Below are 14,431 nucleotides of genomic sequence, written 5' to 3'. Positions count from 1 at the left end.
TTCTGACTTGGACTAGAATCAGGGTAAGACCTATCTTCACCACACCTATCACCAAAAGTGTGGTGCTTTTGCTCTACACCAGGAAGCCTACCTACCAGTTAAATCTCAAAGACCTGCAACTTTCCACCAATATGAGCCATGCCCGTTTCAGTCCATCTCTGAGGCAAGTGAATCATTAAGGCTGAATTGTCGTCACTTGGTCTTCACTGATTTGAAAGATTTTAGATGGGCCGTAAATATCACCTATTCCTTAGATCAGGGGTCTGCAGACTTTTTCTGTAAAGGACTTTATAGGCCATCTGGCCTCTGTCACTTTGCCATTGTAGCTAGAAAGCAGTCGTAGAAAAACAACAAATGAGCTTGCTGTGTTCCAATAAAACTATTTACAGAGGGGGCAGCAAGCTGGTTGTGGCTTATGGGCCATAGTTTGCTGACCCCTGTCTTAGATTGCTGTAGTTTTCTTACCTTTTTTTCCTCCTTCTGTCAAATCTTGGAATATTTACTAAATGTGTTCTTGGTGTGTTTGGATATATTTGAAAACAAGGTCCCTGTACTCCATCTCTGTACTTGGTTTCCCTGGTTTTATTTATATGAAGTTATGTGTGTTTCCTGCCCTGAGCTCACTGGAATCATGCAGCAAATCTGGATCAAAGGAACGTTGATGCCTTTCATGTTAGAAGGCAAACTAGAAAAGCAGTCACCTGGGGTTACACCAGCTGACTAGGTCACACAGCTCCCTGATGTCTCCTGTTTAATGCCATTTGGGCTCCAATTTCTTTCTCATTATCACTGGAACTTACTGGTGAAGGTGAACTGGGTAATCTTTTGCTCCTAGATCAATTCTTTTTTTTTTTGGCTCGTAGATCAATTCTAGGTTTGAATAATCTGTACCAAGATCATGATTGACTTTGGGAACTACACAGAGCTAGGGAAGAAACCAGTGTGTTCCTCAAGTTCGCTGGGAGTGAAGAAACTGAAGTAACCACATTCAGTCCTCTTTACAGATGGTGCCATAATTTACTTGCACTCTCGCTCCTGAGGATGTGGTATATGGTTGAGAGGCTAGGAACTGACTGGACACTAAAATAGTACCTTGGTGGTGAAAGAATCATCACTCTCTCTCCTTTACAAGGTGTTAGTGAGGTCTGCCTCATAAAAGGAAAGGTTAACTGCTTCATAGTGCTTTAGGTCTGCCTCATAAAAGGAAAGGTTAACTGCTTCATAGTGCTTTAGGTCCTTTATAAGTTCTTTCTTTTTCATTAGTATGCAGATGAGGATTTTTTTTTCCATCTATAACTTGAATTTTGAAATCAGTAGTGTTAGAACTACAGTTATTACTGCACTCACTGATTAGTACATTCTTTTGTGTCTTAAAATTGTAACATTTCTGGGGCAAGTATTCAGTTTTGCTTTCTTTGTCTTTGAAGTAGTACACCAAGCTTCAAACCTATATGCATCCCCTGGTCTGGCCTTGGGGAATTCTGCTTCAGAGTGTTGTTGCTTAACGGGAAGAGGAGCACAATTTATGGTGTCATTTCTGACTTGGAGAAAGAACTGGACTTAGTGGAGCACCATGTTCCTAGACTGCCGCGTCCCCTCCTGCACTCAGCCCCAGGCTCGACAGCTACCCTTCCTTCCACCCTGTTGGAGCTCGAGGGCCTCATGTGTTCTAAAGGATAGTCATGTTGCCTTTGGGACTTGTCTGTTCTTGACCCCAAGAGTCCCCATGTGCTTTGAATATTTTGGAAGAAAGAACCCATAGGGTATTATACATAGGGTATTTAATCTTAATAAGGTCTTCCTCAAAGTATTTGTACTTCAAGGCCGCTTTGGGCAGGTCAGTTAGCCTATTAACCACTTACAACTTTCTTCTTTTATCCATTTAAAAATCAGAATCGTTTCAGAGTCATGACACAGCTTTTTTTTCCCCACCCTGTGGTGGTTGGACTTCTCTGCCAAGAACCTAAGCAACTGTAAAAAAAGATTTTGGATTCTAGAAGATGGAGTGCTTTTCCTGAGCCCTTCTCTGTAAGGTAGAACCAAGAGAGTGTATACATCAGAGATGTTGTATGATGTCAGACTCTGATGTTGTCCAGGGGACTAATTTGCACTTCATTCATCCCCCCAGTAACATCTTGCCGTATGGGAGCCCCGACTCATTTCTCCCTTCGAACTCTGAAGGAAGAAAGGCCTGAGGGCAGATCAGCAGGTTTTGCCCTGTTTGTGGAGAAGCTAGTGTGGTTTTGTGGTACTGATTAACAGCAAGGGGGTGGGTGGTCCACATTTCTACCTACCTGTCACTTAGAGCTCTTTGGGATGTGATTTGAGACAACACTTTGAATGCTTAAGAATAATGGCAATCTTACAGTATAAGAGAGGTGTTTAAACCTAGATTTTGGTATCAGGTAGAATGGTGGGCTTAAGGATGTATCCTGAAGAACCATCTTTTACAAAACTCCTAGAAAAGCTGGATAAAACATAACAAACATTCTTTTCTTTTCACTTTTTTATTTAGATATGAAATCATTTGGTAAAACGTACCAATCCTAAGTATATAAGTATATAGCTCAGTGAGTTTACATGTATATATACCTATGTGACAACCACCCAGATGGAAGTATAGAACATTTCCAGCACTCCAGAATGTTCCCTCATGTCCCTTGGGTGTGTTTTTAATATCACTAAAATGATGGATTCAGATATGACAGCTGGGATGTCATTAAACCAGCTTCTTGAAAGCAACTGGCCCCTTCATCCCCATCTGGAGGGGAATCTGACATGAGTGGCAATTTAGATTTTTGACATGAGCAAACACATCCCCTCAAATGTTTTTTTCTTTCTTAAGGCCAGGGACTTGTGTTATTCTGGGTCCAGCTACCTGAATAGCACTTTAGTATGACATGAGTGTTTTAACAGATAGTACAAATAAATAACAAAAACGGTGGTGGGAGTGCTGCACTTGATATAATTTACTGTATCATAGCAAGGGGCTAGCAGCACACGGGTATTTATTCCGGTAACATGTGTTGTGTGTGTGTATGTGTGAAGAGTGGGGAGTCACAGATAGTTGACAGTTCAGAAACAAGGAAAATTCACTAAGGAATAGTCACATTATGGAGTTTATGTAGAGGCTAACTTCTTGCAACACTGCAAGAATTTTATTTTATTATTATTTTTTTCATATTCTTCCCCTCGCACTTTTTTTTTAAATTTATTTGGCGCATTGGGTCTCAGTTGCGGCACTCAGGTTCTTTCGTTGCGGCACGCGGGGTTTTAATTGCGGCGTGGGGGCTTCTCTCTAGTTGTGGCCTGTGGGCTCAGTAGTTGTGGCGCGCGGGCTTAGTTGCCCTGTGGCATATGGAATCTTAGTTCCCCAATCAGCGATCGAACCCGCATCCCTTGCACTGGAAGGCAGATTCTTAACCACTGGACCACCAGGGAAGTCCCAAGGATTTTAAAAAGAAGAGAACAAGTGAGATAGTCTGAGAACTAGAATTGGGGATATAGGAAGAAATCTTTTAGATTGTTTTTACTACCAAGGAAATTTTCACTTGATGTTCTGGGCTTCCTCTCTTCAAAGACTGTTTGAAAATTTTTGCTTGTCATAGTTGGCCTGCTCAGATGTCAGGAACTGAATTGGAAGATTGCTGGGAATAAACAGAACCCTGGTGCTAGCAGCCTATAGGAACTGGATCTGTTTGGAAAGATGTACATGCAATATCATTTTTCCCTCTCCTCCCCTTACACCATTAGACTTCACTATCAACAAATCAAGCTGCTGCTTTTTCTCACACTTGTGTCTTATCCCTTGCCTCTCTAATATCCGATGGTTTCTGTCTTCCTTTTGTCAGCATCCTATGACCCCCACAACCACTTTAGACCTCTACGGTTTTCAGATAATTCTTTAGGAAATTGTAGACTGGCCAGTAGGCAGCCTGTTTCCTCTGTGAGTGAGATCAAGCTGGTTTTAGAGAAGGCCCCGGCCTAGACTTGGGTTGGCTTTGGCCAGTAGTTGGCCTGCATTCTTAGGGAAGGAACCCCCAGGGCTGTGGGAGCATAATTTGAATGTTCTTGGTATAGCAGAAAGAACATAAATGGGCTTGGGAGCCAGGTACTTCTGGCCTCAAATCTCAGCCCTGTCATTGGCTTTGTGACCTCAGGTATAATATGTAATTGCTCTGAACCTCAGTTTCTCGTATGTAAAATGAAAACAATTCCTGTCTTATAGGGGTATAATGATTATTAGAAAATAATTTATGTAAAATGCTCTCTATAGTACTTTATGAAAGTTAAATATATAGTAGTTATTAATTTAATAAAACCAAATGAACAGTAATGTTTAGAAAGAACTTGCCTGCTCAAAACTCCGATGTTCATAATTAAAGGATAGTCATAAAGTTCTTTAGTCCAGTGACATTTGGGGACTTATCTCACCATTGTTAAATACTTTGCTACAGGATGAATCCATTCATCAGACTCACCTTGTCTTAAGATTCATAATAAGATAGAGGTATATCCTAGATTGTCAAAAATATCTGATGTTGCAACAGGAAGCTTTTTGTAACAGCAAAAACGTGATGTCCCCTTATTGTTAATGAACAAGTACCAAGTGGCATTGAGGGAGCGACAAGGTCTGTCAGTACATGGTGGGGTGGGAGTGAGGGGACTGGCAGGCAGTGGCCTGCCAAGTAAAACTTGCTGAAGAAGGTGGGGTCTTTCAGGGAGCTGATGGAATTTGGAGTCTTGGCCTGTACCTGCTGAAGTGGGAAAAGCTTTGCCTTGGTAGGAAGGTGATGGGAACACTTCATTTTCTGGGACCAAATGAAGTATGCTTCCCATGATTGCCTTCTGCTCTACAAGCAGCAGCAGGCCAGGATATGTGTACGAGAGTGGGCTGGGGGATTGTGCTGCTATATGCCAGCGATGGGAGGGCAGTGTGGGTCAGGCAGGAAGCTAAGAGTAGTGGGTACAAAGATAAGGAATACTAGATCATTCTAGGTAGGGTTGCTCCTCCAGAGACACTTGAGATTTCTAATCATGTTTTAAGATCCCTTCTATCTTCTGTACTCTGTGTTTTTCTGCACTGCTAAAATCACTTCTTCCTCCTGCCTGCATTAACCACAAGTAATTGGTCTGGTGGCTGGGGCTTGGGAGGCAGCGAATAGCCATTTCTGTGATATCAGCCCTAGAGCAATCACGTGGGCAGGGTATGGCTAACCAGGAATGGAGTTTTTCAGCTTGCATTCATAACTGGAAATAAAGTGTTGTCCTTATTCTCCTCCTGCAGGTCGGTGAGCTGGTAAAGGTTACGAAGATTAATGTGAGTGGTCAGTGGGAAGGGGAGTGTAATGGCAAACGAGGTCACTTCCCATTCACACATGTCCGTCTGCTGGATCAACAGAATCCTGATGAGGACTTCAGCTGAGTATAGCTCAACAAACAGTTTTGCTCACAGATGGGAACAATCTTTTTTTTTTTTTTCCAATTGCCATCTATACAATTTTCTTACAGACGTCAAAGCAGTCTAGTTTATATAAGCATTCTGTTACCTGTGATCTCTTTTAGACTGAACTACTCCATCCCTAGTCTTATTTACCATATTCAGGGTACGAAACTGGAGGGCTAGTGTGTTAACTTTTGAATTGGCAATTCTAGATGGTAGCAGCGTTGCCTGAGTGTATCTGAAGGGATAGGTATCTTGCCTTTTTTCTTTCAGGCAATATAAATCAACCTGTGGAAAACTGATGGACAGGAGAGAAGTGTTGCACACTGCTTACCCTGATTTATTCAATGGTTTTATTTTCATTCTGAAATCATGCTATCAAATGGCAATAGACTGTTCCCTTCCACCCCCATGAAGTAATCATGCACCGTGTGATAGTACCCAGTGGGATTGCGTTTTCATTTATACAACATGACCATTGTATGACTCATTCTGACAGTTCAAATCCTGAGAATTCTGAGGACACTACAAGAGGCATTTGTCTTCCTTCCCAGTCAGTGCTTCATACTTTTTCTTGGGATTCTTTCAAGCCTTGTAATTCTTTTTCCCCAAACCTACAAATAGGTTGATTCTCAAGATAAGTGTTATTCTCATTCCAGATGATAAGCAGGATGTGCAGAGCACTTTATTCAGTGCATAGCTTTAAGCCAGTATTGGATTCACTGCATGGACAGCCAAACTCCCAGCTCTCTGCCATCCCTCAAGGGGTCATAGTAGGTTCACATTGCTACCACAGCTAAATAGACTCCTGGCTAATGGGATCCAGCAGGGCCATTCTCCTGAGTGCCAGTATCCTATCAGGGGACTCTGGAATTCGTCGCTTGTGTGTAGAGTGGAAGGACCAATCACTTAGAATATTCCATAGATGGTTGGGGGGCCAAATTCTGCCCTTTGCTTTATGTACAACTTGTATAAAAGTCAAGTTAAAATTACATGAGTTTGGGGATAGGGTTAGTGGTTTGAAAAACATTTGAACCAATCATGAATTACTTATGTATTATTAATTTCATATGACCAGAATAGTGCTTGAAGTACATTACGTTATAAACTGCCTTCATTTGGGGCTCTTTTTCTTTGTGTTCAAGTTTAGTTTACAAACCCTTTTAAGTATGGAATGGTTTATATGGGGTCAGGTGCTCCAAAGAATTGACTTTTAAGACCAGAAATGATCTAGGCTATATAGACTACAGTATGAAACTTTCAAAGTTAGTTCCCAGTCTAGAGGCACTTACTGGTCTGTGGTGTGATATGACCAATAGAAACACCTTGTTTTTTGCTTTGGGCCTCATTTTAGAAAAGTAATGTAGCTTTCCAATTGTTTTGCATAGGTTAAGATTAATTTGCGTTCATTGAACATATGCCAAATCATGGTATCCCAGTGACTAGCACAATGCCTGGACAGTTGGTGTACAGATACTTGTGTGAGTGAATGAGGGTTGTGCAGAAGCTCATTATATGGCACAGGGAAGCCAGCTGGCACAGGATTACATACATTACCACAAGCAAACTAATGAGTTGACGCTAATTTAATATATTTTTACCTCACACTAAGGTAATGCTTGATAAGGACCTTAATACTCGACTTTTAAAATGTTAGCACAGTGCTGTGCACATAGTGGGTGCTCAATAATGTTGAATGGACAGATTTGCAATACTAGACTTAATTCCATCTGACTACTCTGTTAAATTTTCAGTTAGAGCATAGATACTGTAAAATCCAAATACACATTAAATCTTGGTTTCCTAAAAGTATGACATTTAAAATATTTGTAGAAAAGCTTTGTCACAACTGATTTGAATGTTTGTATTTTCTTTTGCTTCAATTTTGATATTGGCTTGTAATGTCTCTCTTCATCATATGTAATATTGGTGGAACATGCAACTCTACCCAAATCATAAGAATTTCTCAATGATCGGTTGTCCAAAGCCATTACATGAACTGTTGGATTAGATTTGGCTGGGTGTGGCGGTTGTTGGACCTTAAGAAATCAAAGGACTTCTTAAAAGTATCTTCCAAAAGCAAATGCTAGAATCCTATTTAAGTGCATATGTACATTATCATAGAGCAAAATAAACTGAAATTGGCTGCTATATTTTATATAATAATTTCTGCAAAAGCCCGTTTTTTGGATACTAATATTTGACATGATTAATTCTTATTAATTTGTTGGAATTGTTTATTGTTAATAATGCAAATAGATAATTTTTAATTATCTTTAAGTAACATTTCACTGTTAATGGTTTGAAATGGATGATAAGCAAACCAATTTGAAATAAAATATGAACATGTGCCATTGTATTATAACACTATACACTTTCTTGACAGTTAAATTTTAAAAAAAATGTTTTTTTTTTGTAGCATGTATTGTATATGTTTATAGTATATGTAGTAAATAAAAATCTGGCCAAATGTTTGGCTTGGTGATCTTTTGAAGAAAGTAATCTTTGAATATTTTTCACAAAAGAGCTAAATCTTTTATGCTTAGGGAATAAGAGATAAAGAAACAATTATACACGCTCTGTGGGTACTCATAAAAGATGGGATCAATCATTGGTGTTATTTTGAAGAGTCTCCAGAAGTCATGAAATAATGATTTGAGGGGACTATAAGAAGAATGATTATGTAATGATTGGAAAGCTGGAATGATGTGAACAGATAACATCAAACTTGTCCAGAAATGGTTATATGTGGGTATAAAGAAATGGATGTGGTAGGGGCTTTGTAAAGCAAATGAGAAGTGTGGATGTTATACAATAGGTTTTTACAATGTTAGGGTAGATATTCAGTGTAATTCCTTCTTTTTTATGTAAGTAACACTTTTTTCAGGTTAGATAATTTAGGAAATTTAAAAGAGTTAAACGTTATGTTCTTCCCATCCTTTCTCAAAGCACATGTATATTTAGATGCATAATAGTGTGTGAATATATATACCTAAAAGGTTGATTTTATACTCCATAGTCTTATGTCCTGTGGGTAGTGAAGTTTTAAAATGAAAAGGACAAGCTTTGCCAGTCATTTATAGAGTATTCTGCCTTGGACCCAAAACAAACATCTAGTTACTGCTGTATACATAGCAGAGTATCAACCCAGAGTTAAAGGAAACTCTTGCAAGGGGGCCATCTTTGCTGTACACACACTTAACAGCAAGGTGATTTAAGTATGTTTCCACTTTTTATCAATAAGAAGCTGCCAAATCTTGTGATAGGTTGAGTGCTGGGTTCCTTTACATAGCCTGGAGTGCTCATAACAGCTCTTAAATTTTGTGACCCTTATCTTCAGATTAAAGTCTATTCCTCTTACAGATGTGGAGAGAGAAGTGGCCCTGTCCACAGATGAAAATATGAAAATGGTCTTCCAAAGTTTGGCAGGAGGAAGCTAAGAATTTGGAACTCTGCTGCCACACGTATCATGAAGAAAAAGAAATGGGGAGATAAGGTAGGGGGCCGAGAAGAGCTAGCTCTTAAGAAGAAGTGACGTTCAAAAAGAGCAGGGCTTAAGGATCCTCTAGGGATACAGGTCGAAGCGAGCTTAACTTGCCTCCCCCTCTGGCTTAAATGTCGCTTTCTCAGAGATGTCTTCCCTGAACCCCTAAATCCCGTTTATAATCATCACATCATTCACCTTCACAGAGCTCCTCTCAGACTGTAATTATTTCTGTGATTTCATTCCACCTCCTCCGTTAAACTAAATCAGTTCCATCAGGGCAGGAGCCACATCTAATTTGTTCATTATTCTATCGCCAGAGCCCAGCGCAGAGCTTGGCTCACAGCCGGCAATACGTATTTGTTGATCAAATAATGTTTTCCTTAGCAGGGTTTGAGTCTGGGGAATAGGGACCCGACCGGTTACCTCTCAGCTGCTGTCCCCAGTATCCCTGGTCTTGTGTATGCTTGAAGGCTGTAGGTTCATTTTAATATTGGTCAGAATAACACCCATTTCCGAAGGTCTTTCTGTTGTAGAAACATGAAATGCTTGACAAAGCATAGTCTCAAGGGTTCTCGTGCTTTCCTGTTCTTTTTCCATAGAAAAGGAGGTGACTGGATTATTTAGAGGGGAGCTATATTCATACAATGAAGATTATTCACTGGTTGGTATTTTAATTTCTAGTTTTGACAATATTTTCAAAAAGGCTGAATTTCATTAACAAAAATGTCAAGATTATGTCTAAATTATCTTGTTCTAAAATACCAATTGTAATGGAAGTAGCTTAATACAGCCTAAACAATATTCAAAGTAGTTATTCCTTATCCTGTTGTCATTTAGGTCTTCAATTACAGACCTCAGAGGCAGCAACTCAAGAAAGCACCTAAGAGGGGCAGGTAAATTCTCTCTGTGCATTATGGTAAAGGGCATGACCCCATTCTAATGTGAAAGTAGGTAGGAAGTAAAGAGAAAATTGGCCTGAGTCTGAGGCCCAAGTCCTTTTATGAGCCTTGTGATATAACGAGAAAAGGAGAGAGCCAGATCCCATCCCCAAAAAAGAAGGTAACAAGAGGAAGTGGTTTATGTAAATTCTTTGGCCACATCTTTTCTCCCACTAGAATCAAGTTCTTCCTCTACTTTCACTTTTTCTTTTGAATAAGAAATTGCCCCAGTTTCTTATTTCCCTTGTTAAACATGCCTGAGGGGTTAGGTTTATGGCTGAACCAGCTAGTTGTTTCTTGTTCCTTAGCAAGCTCTGCCATTTGATCAAGGACAGTCTTTTTGTTGTCATGGCAACCAACATTTACATAAGCAAGAACTAGGGGAAAACATTGGTTGTTTGGAATGATTTGTGGTAAATTTCATCGTAATGGAAAGATAAAACACCAACTTGGTGGGCTAGCAGCTAGAATTGGGAACAACAGGATGAACTTTTCCTGTTCTTTTTAGTGACATCTATTTGATAGGTACCACTTTTGGCTATCAAAAAAACCCTGATGTCTAGGAAAAAAGGAATGCATGTAATGATCTTTAGTTCTGTCCTTGATCACATTTTCAGTAGCAATTAGGATATGGTGTATGTGTGAGTGCCTGTTCTTCTAAAGCAGAGGTTATTGATCCAGAATCTTGATCCTTGGGGAATCCACAGATAGACTCATAAAGGGTGTGGCAGAGATTGCTCACTCAAAACCATGTTCTTTTCTTCCTGTGCATCCTACATTTTCCAGGCTTCCTTGTATTACATATGACCATGTGATTGAGTTCAGCCAATGGACTGTGTACAGACGTGCCTGCACCACTTTCAGGCCTGGCCTATAGAAACCTACCACAGGTGCTCCTCCATGCTCTTCCTTTCCATCAGGTGGGAATGGAGATGACACCCAGGGCAAATCCTTCATCCACCTGAACCCAAAGTGACGACACAGAGAAGGGCCTCTTTGGCTTGGTAACTGGCTTAATTAGCAAGAAATAAACTTTTGTTCAACCATATGTTTTAAAGTCAAATAGTTACATTAGTTAGCCTACTCTGACTAATACAAGGGAGTTGAATTGGATAGGTGAGAGGTTGACCAACTGTCAGTTTGTTAGGACCACATGATGCCAAAGCTTTGTTGAAATCAATAAGATACTTCAGGCACCTCAGATAAATAATTTTTTAGTGTGTGCCCTATGTAATACCTGAAATTTAAATTTAACTGGGCATCCTGTAGTTTTATTTGCTAAATCTGGCAGTTCTATTCCTGGTCTCCCCTTTAGAGAAATGCTGCTGCAGGGCTGCTGCTCTTTCCTCCACGGGAATTGAATTCTTCTGAAGGAAAAACAATCCAAACCAGGACAGCTAGGGCCAACCCGCTCATTCCGTAGCTCACATTCTTGTCATCTTTGCTAATTGCCCCAAGTGTAAATCCCCCTAGTCACCTCTCATTTTGTCACTGGCATCCTCAAGCTGTACTGGGTCTTCTCTTCTGTCCCCCATTTTTGTACTTTACTCCATCTTTGAAGCTTTTGCCAACCTGTTAGGCTCCCTACCACTTTACTGTCGCCAATCAAATTTCTCCTCATTTATTAAAGATTTTTGACGTCTGGCCCACAGTGTTTCTTCTTGCCAAGGTCTGCTGTCTTCTGGGGTTACCCATCCATCAACTAGCTTTTCACTTTTTTGACCACCTCAAATCCATTATCTTGTACTGTTATATCCCCGGGATCTTAAACATCTTACTCCCTGACCACTACTTTCTAGCCTTCCAGTTCTCTCACTGTCTTCCCAAAGCCTTTGCTCTCCCATTTCAAGGCACCTTCTAGTTCCTAAACTCTTCAACTATCAGCCATCTACTATCCTTTTTCTTTTTAGTTAGATAATGAAGAAATATATATAAAATATTGTCAGGTCTCAGATATATCCAACTGCCCACTGGACACCTTTTGGATATCTTGAAGGCACCTCAAACTCAGTATATTCCAAACTGGATTCATCATCCCTTCCTTATCTGCCCCTCATACACATTCCCTGTCTCAATGTCTATCACCAATTGCCTAAGCCAAAAACCTGGGGACTATCTTTTATTCCTTCCTCTCGAGAGTTCATCACCCCATTTCTAGTCATTTACCAAGTGCTAACTCCTGAGCATCTAAAATCAGTTTACTTACCTCCATCCCCACTGCTGCTACCTTCGTTCAAACTGCCAATTGTTTCTCATCTGGATCACCTCAAAAGCCACCTGGGTGCCTTTAGTTTTGGTCCCCCCAATCCCTTTGTTATATTGCAGCCTTGGTGAGCTTTCTATAATTTATATTACATTAGATTATATTCTCCTTCAGCAGATATCTAAGCTCCCTGCAAAGGGATACAGAGCTCTTTATGTTCTAGTTCCTGCTCCTCTCTACAGCCTCCCCTCTCGTCACTTTCTCTGCTGTACTCTGGGCTCTAGCCATACTGAGCTTGTGTACTTTTTTACCTGACCCACCTGCTCACCCCTCCAGGCTTTTGTACAGTCTGTACCTCTATATGGCTCACCTTCGATTACTAGTCTTATCAGACACTCTGATTTGGGTTATGTATCTGTTCCATGTCCTCTCTTGGCAATATGTGCTTACAGTTGTCACACTGAACTGAAATTGCCTGTGCTTGTGTCTGTCACAAGACCAAGACTTCTCATTGTATTTCCAACACCCAGCCCTGCTTGACACACAGCAGATACCCAGGGTATGTATTTTGAACAAAAGAATGAAAAACAGGATAGGTGGGCTAGAGGGCATCAAAAGCCAGGTGGGAGCAGTGGGTAGTATTACTCCTAGGGACTTAAAGTTAGTGTCAGTTAGCTTTTGCGGCAAAATAAACCACATCAAAACTTAATGGCTTAAAACAACAATCATTTATCTTAACAATTCTACAGCTCAGCAGTTTGTGTTGGGTTGGGTTCTGCTGGACGGTTCTTCTGGTCTGGTCTAGTCTCACTGACATATCTGAGGTCAGCTTCCGGTTGGCTGGGGGCTGGCTGGTCTTGGATGGCCCTTAGCTGACCGAGTTTAGTCTCTGCTTCCTGTGATCTTCCATCCTCCAACAGAGCAGCCCAGACTGGTTCTCATGGCTATTGACAGGGTTCCCAGAGAACAGATGGCATCACACAAGGCCTCATAAGGCCTAGCCTTAGAACTGACACAGTGTCAATTCCACTGCATTCTATTGCTTAAAGCAAGTCATAAGGCCAGCTCAGATTCAAGGAGTGAAAAAATAGAGTTCACCTCTTGATGGGAGAAGCTATATAGTCATACTGCAAAGGGGTGTGGATATAGGAAGAGTGAAGGATTGTGGCCACTTTTGGAATCTACACAGCTACCCCAAAGAAACTATTTGACTAAAATGTGTGAAGAAGCACAGATTCCTAGGAAGCATCATCACTGGGTGAGTCAATACCCAAATGTTCATAGTTTTTCTTCATTTTATTTTGTAACTTGAACATTTTGCATGTGTAATCATGATTTTTAGTACCTGCTAAAATAGGTGTTTGGAACTGGACCATGGGGACCGTATGAGAAGAAAGGCGCTTGCAGAAATGTCACTGAGAATGAAGACTCTGACAGGAAGCTTCACAAGGGAAGGGGCTGTGTCCACTTTATTAACTTTTATCTGTAGCATCTCACATGATTAGCACATGGAAAGCACTCAGCAAATATTTGTTGAATGGTTAATAGTAAACCTCTATTTACTGTTGTAAAGGAGAGCTGAATGTCTAGTCTTATTAGCAGTATGGCTGCGTGTGGACGTGCAGGTGATGCCCTTTCCAAGGACATGCCGAGCAAGGAGGAGTGAAGCCGAAATCCAACCTGCACTGGGCTAACCAAGAAGCAGGCCTGGTCCCTGGCTTCATCTACCTGCAGGAGGCATCATTTTAAATTCAGAAGCACATTTTGCTTGCTAAGCAGTGAGCCCCTAGGGCTGCATATATGTGGAAAGGGCACCTATTTTATAAGTCTCATAAAAGTGCCCTGTGGGCTAGCAGGGCCCTGATACTCAACCTAAGGTAGCAGAGAAATGGTTTCTGAGGAACATGAGATGGCACAAAATGCACAAAGCAAGAAAATTAAGTAAGCACAAAACACTGTTCTTACAAGTGGATCAAGATAAATGAATGAGGGATTGAGAGAAACAGGAGCAAGAAAAAAACAAAGACTTAGGTTAATATGTCTGAATCGAATTCAGAAACCAACTGAAAGTTAACAGACCAGAACATTGAAGCACCCAAAATATGATTTGTTTCTATAAAAGGCAAATCTATAGAGACAGAAAATAGATTAATGGTTGCCTGGGGCTGAGAGTAGGAATGGGGATTGACTGTAAATGGGCTCACAGTTTCATTTTAAGGTGATGGAAGTGTTCTAAAATTAGATTGTGGCCGTAGTTGTACAATTCTGTAAATGTACTAATGGTATATTGAATGGTATGCTTAAAATGGGTGGATTGTATGGTATGTAAATTATATCTCAATAAAGGCATTTTAAAAACA

The 14,431-nt window shown here is 40.5% G+C and overlaps 1 protein-coding gene across 5 annotated transcripts in view; it reads left to right on the top strand.

The window, feature by feature from the left end:
• The window catches only part of CRK (CRK proto-oncogene, adaptor protein), a 32,692-nt gene extending 18,261 nt beyond the window's left edge, over nucleotides 1–14,431 (top strand). For 2 of the 5 annotated variants that reach the window (XM_082370759.1, XM_082370758.1), the window contains exon 3: nucleotides 5,288–14,431. In XM_082370759.1, the coding sequence (XP_082226885.1) occupies nucleotides 5,288–5,295 (8 nt within the window). In that variant the 3' untranslated portion in view covers nucleotides 5,296–14,431. The remainder of the gene's footprint in view (nucleotides 1–5,287) is intronic. The other 3 variants (XR_014238164.1, XR_014238165.1, XR_014238166.1) reach the window with 3 other exon arrangements.

Source organism: Balaenoptera borealis, assembly GCF_965194805.1.
Source record: "Balaenoptera borealis genome assembly, chromosome: 20".
Taxonomy (NCBI): Eukaryota; Metazoa; Chordata; class Mammalia; order Artiodactyla; family Balaenopteridae; genus Balaenoptera; species Balaenoptera borealis.
This window is presented reverse-complemented; position numbering and strand designations above follow the sequence as displayed.